Source organism: Pteropus medius, unplaced genomic scaffold (assembly GCF_902729225.1).
Source record: "Pteropus medius unplaced genomic scaffold, Ma_sr-lr_union100, whole genome shotgun sequence".
In the NCBI taxonomy this organism is placed as follows: Eukaryota; Metazoa; Chordata; class Mammalia; order Chiroptera; family Pteropodidae; genus Pteropus; species Pteropus medius.
The window spans coordinates 10,991,010-11,010,715 of NW_024349799.1; the positions used below are offsets into that span (position 1 = coordinate 10,991,010).

The 19,706-nt window shown below is 41.3% G+C and overlaps 2 protein-coding genes across 4 annotated transcripts in view; one reads left to right on the plus strand and one right to left on the minus strand.

The window, feature by feature from the left end:
- The first annotated feature begins 2,708 nt into the window (after positions 1 to 2,708).
- On the plus strand, positions 2,709 to 12,720 carry CUNH17orf75 (chromosome unknown C17orf75 homolog). The gene is made up of 10 exons (XM_039886009.1): positions 2,709 to 2,968; positions 3,658 to 3,738; positions 5,242 to 5,367; positions 6,277 to 6,417; positions 6,658 to 6,715; positions 7,995 to 8,114; positions 8,743 to 8,807; positions 8,954 to 9,090; positions 9,916 to 10,019; positions 10,558 to 12,720. The coding sequence occupies exons 1-10, from the start codon at positions 2,829 to 2,831 to the stop codon at positions 10,771 to 10,773; spliced, it is 1,188 nt and encodes a 395-aa protein (XP_039741943.1). The 5' UTR covers positions 2,709 to 2,828; the 3' UTR covers positions 10,774 to 12,720.
- Positions 12,721 to 14,859: 2,139 nt separating this feature from the next.
- RHBDL3 (rhomboid like 3) overlaps positions 14,860 to 19,706 on the minus strand; it is a 56,197-nt gene continuing 51,350 nt past the window's right edge. For all 3 annotated transcript variants that reach the window (XM_039886013.1, XM_039886011.1, XM_039886010.1), the window contains one exon: positions 14,860 to 18,497. In XM_039886013.1, coding sequence (XP_039741947.1) covers positions 18,226 to 18,497 — 272 coding nt within the window. In that variant the 3' untranslated portion in view covers positions 14,860 to 18,225. The remainder of the gene's footprint in view (positions 18,498 to 19,706) is intronic.

The window sequence follows — 19,706 nt, forward strand, 5'->3', positions numbered from 1 at the left end:
ATTGTTGTAAGAAATTAAATAAGATCTAAATACATGAAAACAAATACAACTCTGAAATTAATAACTGTTTAGTTAAATGGCTACAAAACAATTTTGTGACAACAAGTCATTCTCAACCTGATTTTGTGGTATTAAGAGTTCTAGAGCCAAAGTGTTTGGTTTTGAATGCCCCTTTGCCATTTCTTAGCTTCTCACCGTGGACGAAAGTAACTGGCCTCGGCTTACTCATCTGTAAAGTGGAATAATAATATCTACCTCATGGGATCGTGAGAATTAAATGAATATCTGTTAAGCACTTAAAAGAATCCTCACACACAATAAATGCTCAATAAATGTTAGCTATTATTTTTCTATGTAAAGTTAATGTGGAATATATGTGTACCTTTAATATCTCTGATACAGTATAAGGTAAAACATGGAAGAAAAAGATGCTGAGAAGTTACAAATTCTTAAATTAATTCAGCAAACAATTCCTGACCACCACAGCCCATGTGCTAGGATAGAGGACACAGCCGTAAAGAAGTTAACATCCTAGTGGAGGAAACAGACAATAAAAATATACATAATGTCAGGCGTGATGAGTATGATGAAGATAGGATATAGACTGATGGGACAGCAGTGGAGGTGTATATAGGATATCTTTTGTATAAGACAGTCAGAAAAGGTTTCTCTGAGGAGATGATATTTGTGCAGAGACCTGAATGATGTGCTGGAAGAAGACATGAAAATATTTGGGGGCATTCCAGGCAGAGAGAAGAGCAAATTAGAAAAACCAGAAAAAAACTTGGAGTGTTTGGGAAATACCAAGAAATGTGACCGGGCCAGAGTGAGCAAGGGAGAGGATGATAGGAAATGAAGTCAGAAAGGGAGGCAAAATCCAAATTATAAAGGCCCCTGTATGTCACAATATCAGAGCCTTATTCTCATGTTTGTTTCTAAGACCCAAGCAGGGGAATATGACATAAAAAAAAAGTTAAGGGTAGGGATTTGAAATCAGATAAGACATAGTTTGGTCACTTATATTGACTGAGCCTCAGTTTTCTCATCTAAAAATGAAGCTAAACCTGTTACAGGGTTCATCTAAGGATAAATGAAATAAAATAGATAAATATCCTGGATCATGATTGCTGCTAAAGAAATGGTAACTGTTAAACTGTAAATGCTATTTTGATACTATTGTTGTGGGCAATTGATAGACCAACTTGCAAATCCTAATGTCTTCAGATTACGTTCATAGATGGTCATGAGGCCAGTAATGAGATTTCTAAGATCACCCTAATATCCACATTACTTTCTTGGCAGTAATCACATTCCCCATATGCATGCCTTGTCTCTTTAGTTGTGTTGCTGGCTCCTTTAGAACAAAAACATAATACTGGATTATCTTTCCATATGTGCACATACTCTAATTCATTCTTTTTAATAGCTGTATAGTCTTCTTTTGTATTAGTTTCCTATTGCTGCTGTAATGGATTACCACAAACAGGGGCTTAAAATAACAAAAATTTATTATATTACAGTTATGGAAGTCAGACATCTGAAATGAATAAGCAGGGCTGCATTCCTTCTGAAAGATCTAGGGGAGAATTTGTTTACTGCCTTTCCTAGCTTCTAGAGGATTCATGAATTCCTTGGCTTGTGGTGCCAAATCATTCCAATCTCTGCTTTAGGTATCACAATTGTCTTCTCCTCTCTGGTTTCCTATCTCCCTCTTATAATGATTCTTAAGGTTACAATGGGTACACTTGGATAACCCAAGATAATCTTCTCATTTCAAGATGTTTAATTTAATCACACCTGCAAAGTCCCTTTTGTTTTGTGTGGTAACGCATTCCTAGGTTTCAGAAATTAGTATGTGAACATCTTTCAGGGTCATTATTCTGCCTACTACTGCATGTCCCATAACTTATTTAAGTAATCCCCTATTGACTAACATTCAGATTGTGTCTAGTTTTTCATCATTACAAACTATGCTGCAAGTAATATCTTTGGATTCTCGTATTTTCACTTACATGAGTATGTCTATTTGATGATGTCCTGGTATTGCATTGATAGTCAAAGGGCATATGCATTTAAAATATTTACAGATATTTTCAAAATTTTTCCTAAAGCTTGTGCATTAATTTTATTCTTATCAACTGTTTATGAGAATGACTGCTTCCTTACACAGCCCAACACAGGGGATTATCAAACTTTTAAATCTCTGCTGATCTGCTAGGGGAAAAGTAGTACAATAGACCATAAATTTTATTTGAAGTTGAGCAGTTTATTTATATGTTCTTCATTTATATTTTTTCTTCTGTGAACTGCTTGTTGTCTGTTTTTGTTTGTTTGTTCGTTTTGACAAATGGCAACCATTCATCTATTATGTATGTTGCAAATATTTTTCCTAGTTTGTCACTTATGTTTTTGACTTTGGGCCACACAGAAATGTTTAGTGTTTACACAGTCTGATTTATCAATCTTCTCTCTTATGGCTTCTAAGTGTTTCGTTCTGTTTGCGCACTTGAAAGGAGGTAGGAAGGCAGTTTTATATTTTTCCATGGGCCTAACTAGTCTTTGTCACACGCCAAGTCTTAAACGATAGTGAAGAAAAAGACGTTAAAGAGAAACGATAAGCGTTTTTCCGTAAAGGAATTTAGTGAGCCCGCTACCCTGCGAGGAGAAAAGCCTTTCCAGGACAGCTTCCTCTTCTTCTGACAACCCGGGGAAACCAACGGAACGCAGGTGCGCAAGGGCCGAGACCCGGACGAGCCTGGCCGCCGAGGACTGTATGGCAGCGGGGGAGCGCTTTGGCGGGGACACAGGGCCGCTCGGAGGCCGCCGCGATGCTTCCCTCCTTGCAGGAATCGCTCGATGGGGACGAAAAGGAGCTAGAGAGCAGTGAGGAGGGTGGCTCCACCGAGGAGCGGAAACTCGAGCCGCCGCCCAGCACCCACTACTGTCTCTACGGCTACCGCGGAAGCAGGTGCAGCGCGCGGCAGTCCCTGTGGCCCCGCCCCGGCCCCGGCCCCGCATCGCAACCTCGGCCCTGCGGCCTGGCCGCTCTCGAACGCCATCTTCTCTGCCAGCCGAGGGTTTTGGCCCTAAGGACCCTCCTGGCCTCATAGCGTTCTTCCGGGCCCCCATCCGGGACTTTGTGCTTGGCCCTCTAAAGCCCAATTGTCCCGGTCATTTTCTCAGCCACTTCTTGTCTCCTGTGCCCTTTCTTTAGCGCAGTGCCTCGCATGTTCAATGATGTTGATTTCCATCTCCTGTCCTTCCTGTCTTTATCTCCCCACTTTCTTTCGTCCCCCCACGCCGTTCCCACTCTCTGGTTATCCTCTCTCCTTGCTGCCTCTTTTTTCTCCGACCGGCTGACTCTCCTGGGGCTCTCTTGGCCCTTTAAAATCTGTTTTTTAGAGGCAATTTCCTTGACTTTTCTGGATACTTAAATTCCTTTATCCCGCCCCTTAGGTAGTGTGGAGAAAGAAGGGGCTTTTATCAGCACTGTTTTATGGGTTTTCCCTGTCAGGGTAGGCAGTGAAGGATCCATGCACTTTCACTTTGCAGCATATTTAGCTAATTGTTCGCCTCTACCCTGTTTGTGGGGTTCCCCTACACTCCGCTTGAGTTAGGGCCACTAATTGATAGTTTTATTGTTTTTGTGGCATGCAGAGTGGCACAGCAGCGAGGGGACAGTGGTGATGGAAGCCCAAGTGGTACAAATGCAGAAACTCCCTCTGGTGATGATTTCAGGTAAAAACAGCTTGACCATAACCCATGCATGTGCCTTTAGCTTCTGTGCATCTCTGGCCTGTAGATGTCAGTGGATACCCTATTTCCACTCAGCTTTCCCTGACTCAAACCATCAAGCCCACCTATCTCATGGGAACTTCATCTTGATTTCCTCATTAGTTCATTTATTCAAGCCTGCGACAGAAACAATTATTCTGAGTTTCTTGATTGGAACTCCAGTAAATATTCAGTATCATATGGGTACTAACCAATTTAAAATCTTCCTTTTTTCCCTCTGAGAATGCCCTTTCATAGCTCCTCCGATGCACAGTAGAATGTAAATTCCAGGACCACAGGGATTGTTGTCTCTTTTGTTCATTGATATCTCCCTATCTAGTACCTTGAATGGTATATGGCACAGGGTAGACATTTAATACATATTTATTGAATGAAGGAAGGAAGGAAGGAATGAACCTTAACACTTCATGCAAAGTAGAGATACCCAATGAGAAATTTATGGATGAATTGATATGATGCCTGGGACGTGCTTCAAAAAAAAAATCTGGAAAGTGGAAGGGTGCAGACAGCATGGGAGTACAGATGAAACAAGATTGGCCATAAGATGATAATTGTCAAAACTGGGTGGTGGGTGTGTGTGGGTTCATTATACTATTCTACTTTTTATGTTTGAAATTTTCCCTAATATAAAACCAAAGACCTTGACAAGTATTGGGTTCATGTTCTCTACTGGGAAATTTGGTTGTAGAAGACCTTTTCTCCTACATATTCAGATTATAGACTATATTCTAATCTAAACCAAACTAAAATATTTATTTTTAGCTCATAAACAATTCTTAAGCTGACGCTGTTTATTCATTGGTAGCAGGTAGTTGGAAGATTGAGGAAAGGAGGTATAAAATAGTGACTTAGGAGAACAGAAGAGTGAGTAAACCAGGAAATGTAGTGATAGCTGGTTAGCAGTAAAGGCCCACTTGAGGCTAGGTGATCATTAATTTAAAATGAGAGTAGACACTGTGGATGTGAGGTTTTGTCCAGACAGATTTAACTGCATAGATACAGGTGCAGAGTAGGTAGAGAGCTGGACTAACCAGGGCCGAAGTTTTGCTAAGCAAGTACAGTGAGGTGAAGACAACAAAGAGGTTAGATGAGAATGTGTGCAGGGGTGTGATTATGACTGACTATGGAATTTAAGCTGGGTAAGGAGGAGGGAAGTGAGATGTGAAACTGAGGGACTATGTAAAAAAGGTAAGGTCAGTGGATTGGGGGTCCCAGTAGAGACATAATACTAGAGAGAATGAGCTGGAAAGATACTACAATTTTAAACTTGTTTGATGAGTTCGCTCATACTTGATGGCATGCATTCTTAGAAGCCTCACCAGCAGGAGTCAGATAGAAAGTTTTTCCAAGTCCTTAAAGGAACTCTGACTTTTAGTAATAATCTTACTTAAGGGGTGTGAATGCAGTTGTCCACTAGTAAGGAGTGTGTGTCTTTCATTTGTCAAGCCTCTCCCTGGTGGATACTAATCTACCATCTGAAGTGGAGCCAGAGCTGCGCAGTTTCATTGCTAAGCGTCTTTCTAAGGGAGCAGTTTTTGAAGGGCTGGGTAATGTTGCATCTGTGGAGCTGAGGTAAGTGTAAAATGTGCTGTGTCTTGAGTTTTTATTTTTGAGCTAAATATGAGAAGTGATGAGAAACTCCAAAAGATCGGCTCCCACTAGACCTGCAAAATTCATCTTTGTACTCTGCCTGCCCGAGCACTGGGCCTTACAAATAAACATTTGTGGAGTGGAATTAATTGAATGGCAGAGGCTCTGCCTCTTAAGTGTACTTATTTAGTCTTGTACTTGGAAGAAAAGAGTTAATTACCAAAGCTAAAATTGTATACTTTATAGTTTGTAAAGTACTTTCACAAATTTTGATGCCATTCTCCTTACGAAGGGATAATAGGGATATACTCTTACTTATGTTTACAGATAAGGAAATAAACTCAGAGTTTGGGTTCCAAGGCTGGTCGTATTGATGGAGTTCAGGCTTAAATCTAGTCGTCCTTGGTTGAATTCCTACTGTCTTTTGATATTACACCCCTTGATTATACTTCACTTCAGACTATAATGTTGGCATTAAGTCCACTGAGGAATATGAGGTCACAGGTCAAAGATAAGGCTACAGGATAAACATGTTACATCTGCCTGGAGCTTCAATGATTCGTGAAGTTTTGGGAGAGGGAGTGAATATGCTTATAGTTATGTAAACATGGATGTACTATGAACAAGAGTAAACTTTGCATGAATTTTTGCATAAAATAGCTAAATTCAAAGAAATTCCATGTTTATTAGGTGCTGCTTTAGCTAAAGCACATCATGGTAAACATTCATTTTCCTCTGCTGTTACAAGTAAACCAAAGAGAAGTCTGGAAAGTTCTGACCTAGTTAGTAATATAACAGTATTGCCAGATCCAGATAACCAGGGTTTAGAACAGCCGACATAATTATATGCATGAGTTATCAAAATAATATATTGTACCTTTTTCTTTCTAGAATTCCAGGTTACCAGGTTGGTTGTTATTACTGCCTTTTCCAACAAAAACTGCTTCCCGAAACAGCAACAATGGACTCTGAACATAACCCTTCAGAGTATGTGGTCTGTTTTTTAGGAGGGTCTGAAAAAGGACTTGAGCTATATCCTTTCTTTGGTCTTTGAGGATATCAGGAAAAAAGTTGTGGGAAGGCAAGTTGAGTATTACTACCGACCTCCAAAAAGCTTTCCTACCTCTTATGTATTTACTTGAATTTCATATCTTCATACGACCAGTTTGTCTTGGCTTGTTTTAGTTTGTGTTATTTGCAAGATTTTATATATCTTATTGAGAGAGAAAATACTGTCTTGATTCATCCTTTATTACTTCCTTAAGAACATACTTTCAGGCTTGAATTGGACAAGTACATTCAAGGGCTGAAAAATAATATGAATTGTGAGGTAAGATGATTGATTCAATAGTTTTTGAAGACTGAGATAATTAACATACTGTAACTGCTATACTTATCAAATCATACAGGTGGACACAAAGACACCTAAATTCTAAAAATTTGCTACTTTGTGGGATAGTTGAAAAGTTCTTGTTAAAGGAAACAGGGCACATAGTCTTTTAAGTGCTATAAGCTTCACAAGATTGCTTCTGATGTTTTGTATCCATGAAAAATTCAATCCATTAAATTCAGTGGTATGGTAATATGCCAAGTGAGGAAGTGGATGCTCTTTTCTTGATTTCTAGGACATAAGATTTATATTATGAGAATTAATGGTCCATGAAGCCTTTGACACCAGAGACAAGCTATGCAATGGTGTGACTATCTTGAACTCAACATCAAAGATTTTTAGAAACATTCCATTTTTCATTAATTGATATTTTATGATTTAGATACATCCATATCTATTAACTTATTCATACCTTTTAAAAACTATCATTCAGCTTGTAGCAGTTGTTAATATCATAACTCTTATAAATTTACTACCCATCACATGTGGTAACAATTCCTTATACTTATCATGCACTTACAAGACACTGTAGGAAAGGAAAGGATCGCATAAGAATGAGCCAGGGATATGAGTCTAGGGGGAGCTGTTCTCCCAGACTGGAGCTATTCCACTAGTCCCCAGAGAGAAGCACAGTCTAGAAAACCAGATGTGCTCATAGCAGCATGTCTCACAACTGGAGTGGGCTTTAGTGCTTTGGTGAGTTAGCATGTATCTTTTGAGTGTTGTGATAAGTTAACTTGTATCCTTCCCTATTCACATGTTGAATGTGAATGAAGTATCTGTTTACATTCTGAATTCATTCAACATGTATTTTTAAAAGCTCATACACAGATGTTTCAGACACTGTACCAAGTGCCGAGGAAACAGGATCATTAAGAGAGTATCTTCAGTGAGTATACAGTATACTGAAGGGAGATGGATGTGCAAATGCACAACTCTTTCCAATGAAGAAATAGCAAAAAACCCTACTAATTCAGTCTCTTCATTTTATGTAATGCATTTCTTACTGTGTTTTTAAGAAATTCAGTACAGAATCCCCACTCTGCCCAACAAGCCCAGGAAAGTTATATCATAATTCCCTTTTTTGAGTTGGTGGTGTTAGCTTAAAAAAAGGAGGTGTCCCCAGTTCTTTTCACTGACAAGAGTATTGTGAAGAAAATGTTAAGTCCATTAAGGCAAAGGCTTATATTAAAGCAAGTGACATTTTCTCTTGATCTAGGAAAGGGGCCTGGAGAACCATATAAAGTCCTACCTGAGCAGCTGGTTTGAGGATGTTGTATGCCCAATCCAGCGGGTGGTTCTTCTCTTTCAGGAGAAGCTTACCTTTCTGCTACATGCCGTAAGTCTTGTCCAAACAAAAGCACTTCCTTAATTGAGAATCGCTTTGGCAGAGTTTTGATTAAAGACATTCATTTTCTTAAACATTACTCTCCTTCTCTCCTGAATATTCATTCTAGCAATGCTTGCCATCAGGATAGATCATTCTCCATTTACTCAGATCTAGAAAGTTACATTACTAAGGTAGAATTGCAAATATGGAGTCTTCCTAATAGGAAGACATTTTTAAATAATTACTTTTTGAAATGATCTGGGAGAGGTGAAATTTTCCAAAATAATTTGAGAAGGAAAACAAAAATCCAAAGTGATTTTAACTATACAAAAATGTTCAGGTAAAAAGTGAAATTTCACTAAAATATCCAGACACCGGGGAAGGCTTAAGTAAATGGCTAGGTTTTCATTTAAAATATGTGGTGGGTGGATGCAACTGAGACTGGATGGGTCCATGAGACCAGGTAGTAAAGCAAGTTTCAGACTGTTATCAGTAGCAGCTGAACAAGGCTATAGAGAGCCCCTGGGCAATACCCATTAAGCATGTAGTATTTTGAGGAAGGTGATGTTTAGGCACAAGTAGCTGCTTAATAAGGAAAACTGGAATACATGTGTCAGGCTTAATTTTTCTCTTGTAGGCTCTGAGTTATACTCCTGTTGAGGTTAAAGAATCAGATGAAAAAACAAAGAGAGACATTAACAGGTAAAGAACAGTTTTGCAAAGAGAGAACCTTCTCTGTAGCAAGCCTGATATTTATCTTTTTAATACCCACCCTAGTGCAGAATGAATTTGCTTTCTCGCTCCTATCCTTCAATATTGTTTGTGAAAAAGGACTGTGTATGTGGCAGGTTTCTGAGTGTGGCCAGTCTTCAAGGCCTTATTCACGAAGGCACCATGACATCTTTGTGCATGGCCATGACAGGGGAGCAGCATAAGTCTGTGGTCATCGATTGCAGTAGCTCCCAGCCTCAGTTCTACAATGCAGGTGAGCCACAACCTTTGAAGCAGCTGTCCTGGGGCTCTTGGGAGTCTCTTTTTTAACACTAAGAACAAATGGTACAAACTTACCCTTTCTACCTGTGCAGTTTTACATGTTTATCCCAAACTCACCAAAAACAATAGCAATTCCAGAAACATGGAAACCACGTCATGCCTAGCAATTCCACTCCTTAGAGAGAAATTCTTGTATATGTATGTATACAAGGAGATAAATTTAAAAAATGTTCATAAAGGTGTTGTTTGAAATAGCAAAGAACTGGAAGCAACTTAAATGACTATCAGCAGGAAAACTGATAAACTGCTATATTCACACAATAGAATACTACATAGCAATGACAATGAACAAACTAGAGCTGCATGTATCGTATAGCTCACAAATATGCTAATGAAACAGCCATTAAAGAAAAATACATAAAGTTTTAACATATGCAAAATAATACTATATAGGGCTTAGAGATTTAAAAAAATGTATGTGGCAAGAATTTAAATACCAGGGGAATAATTCTTTCTGATGAGAAAGGGCAGGGGGATGCAGTTGGGAAGCAGCACAGCGGGGCTTCAACCATTTTGGTATTTCTTAGTCAGGTGGTGAGTACACTATTTCCTTAGACCATTATAGCAGTCAAATAATTCACTGTAAGTGTTTTTATAAAGAAAGGATATCACAGTATATAAAATATCAAATCATTATGTTGTACACCTGAAATGTTATATGTCAATAATACTTCAGTTTTACATAGAAAGAAAAAAGAATAAATATCCGTGCTTTGTAGGATTTCGTTTTATTTAATTTTTCTAAAATATTTTATAGGAAGCAACCGATTTTGTGAGGATTGGATGCAGGCTTTTTTGAATGGTGCTGAAGGAGGTAACCCTTTTCTTTTTCGCCAAGTACTGGAGAACTTTAAACTAAAGGTAATTAATTGTCTGTGTGCCAAGTGCCACATAATTTTTGTATGAATTTTAATTAGTACCAGTGACAGAGTAACAACTTTGCTTTACAGCTATAGTGTCTATTAAATAGGACATTCTCAAAATTAGAATCCTCAGAAGGCATTTACTTTATGTTTTTCAGTGGCTTCTCCATGCATATTGCATATCCAGTTAACTGGGTTGAATGCTTGTTTATATCTCAGGGACGTCAATGTTGTAATTTGTTACGTATCTTAGATGGAAAGCACAAAAAAAGTGGCTCAATGCCTAAGGTTTCAAAATTCTAGTGGGGAAGAGTGTTGTCACCTTATTTAGGAGATCTTAGAAGTATTTTTACTTTATGTTAGATTTTGTTCTACCAAGGGCAAAGCATATTAGCAATAAAAATGAGGGAAATATTCAAAATAAAAAGCAAAAATCTCAGCAACATAACGTTGAGTTGTCAGCTGGATAGAAGATATTTTTCAGGCTTTATTATTATCTCCGTAAACACATATTTAACTGGATACTCTTTCTCTAGGCCATACAAGACACAAATAATCTGAAGAGATTTATCCGACAGGCAGAAATGAATCATTACGCTTTGTTTAAGTGTTACATGTTCCTAAAGAACTGTGGTAGTGGAGATATCCTTTTGAAGATTGTTAAAGTGGAACATGAAGAAATGCCCGAAGCCAAAAGTGTGGTAGCCGTCCTTGAAGAATTTATGAAAGAAGCTCTTGCCCAAAGTTTTTGATCATGTTTTGAGTTAACTGTATTGTGAAGTTGTATATTTCAGCATTGGTGTTTGAAATTGCAGTTGTTATAAATTGTCATAGGATTGCTATTTAGGGTTATTTGAAATGCATTCTAGATGTTTCATTTTGTGCTTTTAAAAGTTAACTTAATTAGACATGAAAATCTGAGGAATGTCTTCACTGAGTCTTAGATAGGTGTGTATTAGAGTTGTGGAATTTTAGTACATTACTTGTCCCATAAATTCTAGACTTGACGGAGTTGTTGCTTAAAAAACTTCAGAGGTGATTTAGTGGCTTCCCTCAGGAGTTTGCTGCAGTATTTAGCAACCTTCTCAGAAAAATCACAATATTTCTCAATGTACTATAGCGTCTTAAAAACAAATATACTCCTAGTCTTAGGACAGATTAGCAACATGACACTGTTTCAAAGACAGATCATTCAGAGACAGTGCATCCTGTGGGTGCTTGATAAAATTTTTTTTTGTCTGATTAATAATGGCATGGATGATGAAGCAAGCTTTTAAGTCAGTATGCAAATAAATCATGAGTATGTAAGAAATTAAATGAGCTTTAAAAAACAGATGCATTAGCTTCAAGATAAAATATTGTCTCAGATGGAAAGCTACTGGAAAAGTGGTACCCATCATTTTTTTTTTCATTCATTTGTTCACAGGTATTAGCTAAGAGCCTGTATTTTCTTTTTTCTTCAAATGAAAATGCTGGAGCTTTTAAATTGAGTATTAAAAAAGAAACGTACGTTTTACAAGCAAACTGTAACATAAAGAACACAAACAGATTCTTCATATCAGAGTTACTCATTGATTTTAGTTTTTTGTACTTTTGTTAAAAGCTTCATATTGTTTTACTCTGAATCAGTTGAAGGTGCTCTCAGCTAGAGCCATTTATAATTCCCATGGAAGCCAATTGTAGGCACACACATATGATTGCAGTTTGTTCTGCATAGCTCTTTAGTAAATCCATTTGATAATGGTTTTTGTTTACAAGATCAGAAGCCTTGTGTTCTCACTGCCTTTAGGATTCTTAGAGGAACACAAATCCATAAAAAATCCTCTCCTAAACTCATATAAGTTCACATTAAGTGCTGAGTTTTAACTTTCAAAATGATTAACAATGGCCTGCTTTCTCTTCTACAGAAGTCTAGGGACATGACTCACTACGCCATTTCTTTTCCTTTAATGAGAAATACAATTTAGATTCTTCATAAAGGCTTTCAATGGTTTTAAACTTTAATAAGTTGATTGTAGGCAGTATAGAAAAATATCCAAGTAGCATTTTTATAGCATTAAATTGGGAATGACTATGGGAAATAAGCAGTTTTATGGTACTACCCTTGAATCTGACTTTTCTAATGTTCTTAGTTGCCCACTTGGAAATTAATTTTTTAAATTAAACATTAGGACATCAGTATTTTAAATCTGGAAAACATTTTTCATTTTCAAATTCACATGTCATTTAAAAGTCTGTATCGTAAATGACATTTAAAAGCAAATGTATTACCTGCTTCAAGTCACTAATGGATATAGTCAGGTATAATTACGTATTCTTTATATGTACTTATATATATATATATTTTGTAATGTAGGCTCACTGCATTCCACAGTCGTATACGATAGTCTTATTTTTAAAATCTGTGACAAACTGTATCACTGCTGTAGACAAGGAAAATGGTGACATGGAATTAAATGTCTTTTTGGCCACGAAAAGAAACTCAAAGAGCTCATGAACACGTACTGTATTCAAATCTTAAAAAGCTAATGTATTACCTTTTAAAGTTTTGAAAAGGATTGGTTCAGTGTGGAATACATTTATGTATCATTTGTGTGCTATACACCCAGAGGAAATGTATGTTTGTCATGTATCAAAATGGTTGCAGTTTATCTGTAATTATATTTGTAATAATAGTAAAAAAACAATTTAGCATCTCACCAATGCAGTCATTTTTATTTAAGTAGCTCAGTTCTCAGGCCTGACATTTTTATTAATTCACAAGTTTATGGGGTAATTATTCTTGTTATGCTAAAGAATTTGTTGACGAAAATCAAATCACCTGCTGGGATACATCTTTCTGCATTTTGCAAGAGGCATCAGGCAGGGTGTAAGAGCAATTTCCATCACAATGTTTTATTCATTGTCCAGTAAAGTTATACCTATAGAACTCAATAACCCAGGTCACTTCCTTTCACTCTCATTCGTTATTAACCATGACAGAACGCCTGTCCTTTACCAGAGGATCACTTATACCGGATTCCAGAAAAGCCTGCAGGCTTCTTGAAAATAAGATTCAGCCACTAGGACTACACTTTCCTAACCATTTGTCTTCTCAGTAATGGAAACCCTGCTGGCTTCAATGAAGTCTTTCCACTTGGAGGTAGGTCTAAGAAGGCGTCTCTAGTTTTATAATTGCTAATCTTCCTAAATGTAACTCACAGACTTTAAATTACTCTGAGTTGGCATAAATGCTAGATTCTGGAAATCAGGGGTGATAGAGAACAGTAATGAATCGATACCTGTGGATTTTCTTATGAACTACTTCTAGAAGGCTGACAAAGTGGAGATTCTGGTAAGCGAACACTGAGTGACTGTTCCAGGGTTCAATACTATTAATGGATGGCCCTAATAGAGTGAGGCTGGACCTTTAAACAAACACCCTGACACTTCTACAAATCTAGTGTCCTTGAAGTCCTATACAAACATCTGATGGCTGAGAGCATGAACTTTGGAACTAGGCAGTCTTAGGTATGAATCCAGCCAAGCTATATACTACCAGCAAGTTACTAAGCTTCCCTAAGCCTTCCTATCATGTGTAAATGTGGGGATGTTTATACCCGCTTCATACCATGTAGCTGTGCAATTAAATGAGAATATGTTGAAAATGCCTCCTCCAGTACCTAGCACATAGGAGGTACTCAGTAAATTGTCTCCATAATTACATTTTTGGTAAACGTCTTAAGTTATCAGAAGAATGAGAATCTGGTAGAAGGGAGGAATTAGAAAAGTGAAGAGGGAAGTGATAGAAGGCCAAAGGCAAAGCTAACTAAACAGCTTTTGGCTGTCCAGGGAGCTTGCTTTTAAATGCCTCCGGTGATGGCATTTAAACCCAGAACTGACCCATGGGAACACTGGTGCTCAGACAGGGTCCTGCCTTCCTTATAAGAAAGTCAGTTCACACTTTCAACATTAGTGGGTTCTTTGACCTTTAGCCTGAATTGCATTGCACAGTTCGTTCTGGGATGACTTCTGTAGCATTTAGAAATACTTTTCAATGATATACAGGAAACCGATGTGAAAGATCATTATGGGAAACAACTGCCATGCTGAATTTAACAGCGTAGTTTAACCCTCAAACGCAATTTAACGGGTACGAATGGCAAAACTACATACATGTCCATCGGCTTAGAAAAACTGGTGAAAACAATTCACTTTCCAGGCTGCATCCATTCAAAGCCCACCCAATCGTTAAACTTACCAAGCACCAGACTTTAATGTTTATGCTCCTCTTATTTTCCCCTTCTTTATGTGAACTGCCCGTGCCTTTTTATCTGAGAATATTGCTATCCCTTCCTCAAGATCAAGGTGTTGAAAGCCCCCAGAAAGCCCTAAAGATTAGACTATTAAGGGAAAGAAAGAAGTAACTAGGAAATTTCAAAGATTCTTCCAATCATGGTAGTCAAATATCAATCTCTCATCAGGGTATAGAATAAGAGTGGAAGGGGAAGGTGGGGCACACACCAGCTGGCACAGAGGTTCTTCATCTGAAGCCTCGGATCAGTTTGCTTATTCACAGCCACTCCTCCCCGAATTGTACACAAAATTGGCTCTCTGTGCATTTTTACGGGAAGAGAAATCATAACTTTCATCAACTACTCAAAAGCGTTAGGTAATTAATTCAAGGAAGGTTGAGAACCACCAAGGTAGAAACACCAGCACCAAGAACCAATGCCTGATCTGTACTGTATAAATGGGACCCACCCTTACTGCTGCTCACCCTCTCCCCGCACCCTGACCCAGACCGAGACGAAACAGGCCCCAACGCCAACCCTTCAGGTCACTTTCTGAATAACTGATGGCTTAAAAAAAAAATCTTTAATGGAATCTGTGCTCAAATAACATGTTACAACAAAAATATACAGAATGTACACAATACAAAAATATTTAGAAACAAACATTGCAGCTTGTGTTTTGTTTTGTTTTCCACTTACTCAAGTCCTTGTGGGGGGAAGTTCAGTGTTGGGCACTTTTTTAAGGCAGAGGAATATCAGCGCTTTCCAGCCAGCCCTGGGAGCAACGTGAATGATGCCGGGAAAGAGCGTCCGCTGTGCCCGGGAACCTGCATTACTTGCAAATGAAACTGGACAGTGGGGAAAGATCTGGGCTTGGTGAGCAATGACTCCCCTAACCCTCTCGGCAAGAACAGTTCCAGAAATTGCGAGTCCTATTAGCTGGCAAAAGCGCCTCATTAGGGAGCTTTCCCTAATTAAAAAACGAGTGATTAATGGTGTCATTAAAGTGAAATTTCTCCTTTGAAGGTTTGTTTTCCTTTCCCCAGTTTCTGTGGTTCCTCCTCCTTTTAACGAATGAGCGAATATGTGGCTGTTGTTTGCAGAATCCCCAGGTTTCAATTTCTGTATAGTATGGATGAAAACCCACAGCCTGGAGGTTTACACCACCCTCAGCTTTCCAATACGTGGCCCAGGTGGCCATACTGGATAAGGAAAGAGGAGTGATGCAGACTTGCTGCTGGCAGGGGCCTGGGAGCGAGGGAACAAAGGGACTTGCTGAGGAGAAAGTAAGACACTAAAAAAGGAAACCTTTCTTACCAGACAACTGTCTCCAGCCCTGGGTGGGAGACCTGGGTTGTGTGACGTGACTGTTGTCACCACTGGGTGGCCCTGCTTGGAAGTGACAGTTGGGAGAGGGTAGTGGAGGTGGGCGTTAAGCAGATCGAAGAATTTTGGGGTTGCCTTTGGATACTCTGCGGACAGGGAGCAGCTGGGGCTGGCGGCCTGCGGCATAGACGAGGCTCTCTTAGCATGCTCCCGACCTTGAAGGACAGGGTTAACAGGTTGGCAGAAGGGACTTTCACCTCAGGTAGTCCTTCTCAGTAACAAACTTCTGTCTGAAGCCTTGAGGGAACTGAATGCTTCTCTGAGGGCATTCTAGAGTCTTCTAGTTCAGTCTTCTCAACCCTGAGAGAGGAACGCCCCTCTCCAGGCAACGCCAGACAAAGACAGTGCTGGCTCTCCGCTCCTTCCACCTACAACCCAGAACCCCCAGGTACCAGGACCAGATCTGGAGGGGAAGCCCTGCCTCCACGCGAGGCACTCGCTGCCTCTGCTTCTCCAGGAAGGAATATCCCTACTCAGGTTTAGCAGTAGTTGAAGCCCATGGCCAAAGTCCCCTTCCCCTTTTTTACCCAAGTTTTCTCGGCCCCCAGTTCCAGCTCAGTCTCCTCTGCTAAGAAGCTGACTCAGTAGGCCATTCTTTCAGTAGGCCAGAGAATGCCTGGCAGGGCACACACAAGATGCCTCAGGGTGATGCAGCTCAGCCAGAGATCTGGCTGATGCCACCTCGGGCTAGTAGTTCTCAGTACAGCGTTGACACGAGTGCGGCATGACCTCAGAAGCTACATGTGGGGACCAGGACAATCTATTTGGTATTGGGCAAAGACAAGGAAGGGCCCGGCATAGCCTAGGCTGAGTGGTGTCCCTGGGTAGAAGGACCCTGCCCATTTACATGTGATCACTGGGGACAGTAAACCATAGTGGCCCAAGACTCTTAAATGCCTGCCCTGGCCGATTTTGGACCTCTGTGTACATAACGTCTCTGATGGGCACGTGGCTGGCTGAAGGCAGTTCCTATACTCATACCCTCATTCCTGCATGAGCCCAGCCCCTCTGCCTCCCAGACTTGGCCTCTTCATCCTTCTGGGCTATCACTAGTTGGGAGTTCTAAGAGCAGTACAAAAGGAATGACATTTTGTCAAAGGCCATCCTCTCCACACCTCCTCTTGGGGCTGCACCAGCTCCTGCAAGGGGACGTTCCCTTGGCCTTGTTTTCCCACTTGTGAAATGGGGGTAGGATTGGACTCGATAATCAGCCCTGAGCATCTGAGTCTGTGTGCTGTCCTCACCTCTGACGCTCATCCAAGCACCCAACAATTCCTCTCCAGAAAAAGTTTTCTGTCTACATTGGAATTCCTTTTGCTGCAAAATCCTGTTCCTCTGACTCAAAGGGGCACATGGCCTTAATATTCCTGCCCCAGCCTCTCCTGCACCTCCAAAGCCCCTTTCCTCCCAAGGAAGACAGAACTAAACCTTTTCAGATATGAAGGCTACTCCAGGGGAAAACAGAGCAGAACCTGGCAAAGGCGAGGAAAACCTCAGCATTCTGAGGGGCCCTGGGAGGGTGTGTGGTCTCCCTCCACCATGGACAACTCTCCCACGGGTCAGTGATTCTCAGGGAGAGGCCTGGAAGGGACGGGGTTTGGGGTACCGGGGGTGGAAAGCAAGGGCAAGCTTCCTCTCACACAGACTCTTCCGCATACCCCCACTGGCCCTCACGGGCGTCCTCACAGCCTCAGATCATCTTCCCCATCACACAGGCATCTCCATCTCCGCCCACCAAACTGCATACACACGCGCGCGTCAGAACGTTGTCTCCACGTGCAAGGTCAGGGCGATGAAAGGGAAGGAAAAGACTTTAAAATCAAGGCAGGGCATGGGATGCTGGGGCCCTGGTGGGACTTGGGATGAAATTTATTCCCTCTTGCTTGGGTTCCTCTTGCTGGGTATCCCCAAGGCAAGGGTGGGGCCTGAATGTATGGAACCTCCCTCCTCTGCCCACCCCCAGGCACTAGACGCCATGCCCCAGTGCCCACGTTCAGGGACAGGAGGGCACCTTGGGCTCCCTCAGGCCAAAGTCAGCATGTCTACCAGCAGCAGGCTTGCTCCCACTCCAGGGCTCCAGACTCAACAGCTTTAGAGGGAACATTTCCTGGCCTGCACTTATCTCTGGGCTGGACGAGGGCCTGCCTGGCTGCTACATCCTCAGGCCTTCCTTACATCCTTAGGGTCTCTCAGGGTAGAAGACGAGGCTGCTGCCCAATCTGTGACAAGGAAAGAGACCACTGAACACGTGGAACAAGCCCAGCCCAAGGGGATTGCCACTTTCATCCCACCCCAGGCCTTTGCCCTGGCCCGATATCTTTAGAACAGTCTAGAAAACGATAGCCACATCCAACTCTTCCAGCAGGTGCCTTTCAGAAAAGAGCCCCCACTGTCTGTCCGAACCTGAGCACAAATGTCATAGTAGCCCAGTGTCTCCTGTCCTCTCCTCCCGGCCTCACTGAGCTGGTGATGAGAAAAGGAATATAGATGCTCCTTTCTGATGCTGCTTCTCTCTCCCTTCCCCCACCATGGTTCTCCAGCCCTTCAGGGGGGTGGCGGCAGCTTTAAGTCCAGCAGGGTGTAGGCAAAGATATTCCAGAAGACAGCAAACAGCACAAAGATGGTGTACATGGCCACAAAAATCCACCACAGCGACTGGTCCTGCAGCCTCTGCTCATAGTTCCTCAGGACCACCACGCCCAGGGTGATGCCCACTGCCACGCCACCCAAGTGCGCCACGAAGCTTGGGTGAGGACATGGGGGGTAGGCCGACGGGTGGAACCGGAGCCACACAGCCCGCCCAAACTCCATGCTCACTGCAAGGGGAGGAAGCACAGAGAAGTCACAGGAGGGCCACTAGGCAGGGGCTGAGGGAGAGGCCTTACACTCCGTCATCCATCCAGCCAGCCACCCACTTGGCTATCCACCCATTAATTCATTCACTACAGGCTAAGCACTGTTTGTCCTACGTGCTGGAGGTATAGTAGTGAAGAAGACAGACAAACTTCTGTTCTCCCAGAGCTTACAGGATCTGGCAATAAACCAGCATATGATTACATACATAGGATAATTTTGGTAAGATAAATTCTATGGGAAACAAAAACTGGTGGTTTAAAATCAATGCTGGGTAGAAAAAAGAGGATTCTTTAGTTCTAGGAGTCAGGCAAGATCTTCCTAAAAAGATGATGTTTCAGCTGAGATGTGACTATCAAGAGAAGGCCCGAAGAAGAACATTCCCAAGGCCCTTGCACGCCTGCTGTCACATGCTCCGGAGGCTCGGTCTCCCCATCTGTATGAAGTCTCGGCCTCTCTGTACCAGGCTACACTACTGGAACATTAATAACAAGTATAATATGTGCTAGCATTTCACAGTTTATAAAGTGTTTTCATGTATTATTTCATAACCCTTGAGAAACTCTTGGAACCAGTGTTTTTGTGGTTGGAAGGAAGGGATGGAGGAAGGGAAAGGCAAAGAAGAAATGGAAATAAAAAGTCTCAACAAAGTGCTGGCATTTCTTAACAATTCTAAAATGTCCCCATCCTGCCCTCCAATCCATCCTTCTTGCATGAACTTCTTGGGTTGGCCAATCCAATGAAGATGTCCTTTCTTAAAAGGACAGGTGCTAGGAAACTGCCATTTTGTTACCCACCATCCAAGGAAACCGAGGGCAGGTGTCTTTATCCTCATTTTACAGATAAGAAAACCAAGGCAAACTTAACAGATTGAAAGACAGCCCTTTGAGGGAAACTTTGTCCTTGTTCAGTTACCATTTAATTAACCAGGCTCCTCTCTGCACCCTAACCACTCCAGGGTTTCCAGCAGTTGGGGATTGATTGCCTAACCTTCTGTCATAGGCCTTGCAACTCCAAGGATGGCCGATAGATGGCGGAAAAGGAGAAGCCAGGGACAGACGCTGTGTCCTCCCCAATTCCTCCCCAGCCCCGGGGGCACCTTCCTGCCTTTGCTTATTAGCAGGCCCTGTGTTCCATAAGGGTGGTTTGAAAGATATGGTCCCCACTCCAAA

What these genes read in the sequence shown, in the direction of transcription:
- CUNH17orf75 (XM_039886009.1), top strand. Translation starts at nt 2,829, where the DNA reads ATGCTTCCCTCCTTGCAGGAATCGCTCGATGGGGACGAAAAGGAGCTA. An exon ending in GTTGCATCTGTGGAGCTGAG is followed by an intron (nt 5,368 to 6,276) that starts GTAAGTGTAAAA and finishes TTTTCTTTCTAG; the next exon opens with AATTCCAGGTTACCAGGTTG. An exon ending in TCTGAAAAAGGACTTGAGCT is followed by an intron (nt 6,418 to 6,657) that starts ATATCCTTTCTT and finishes TTAAGAACATAC; the next exon opens with TTTCAGGCTTGAATTGGACA.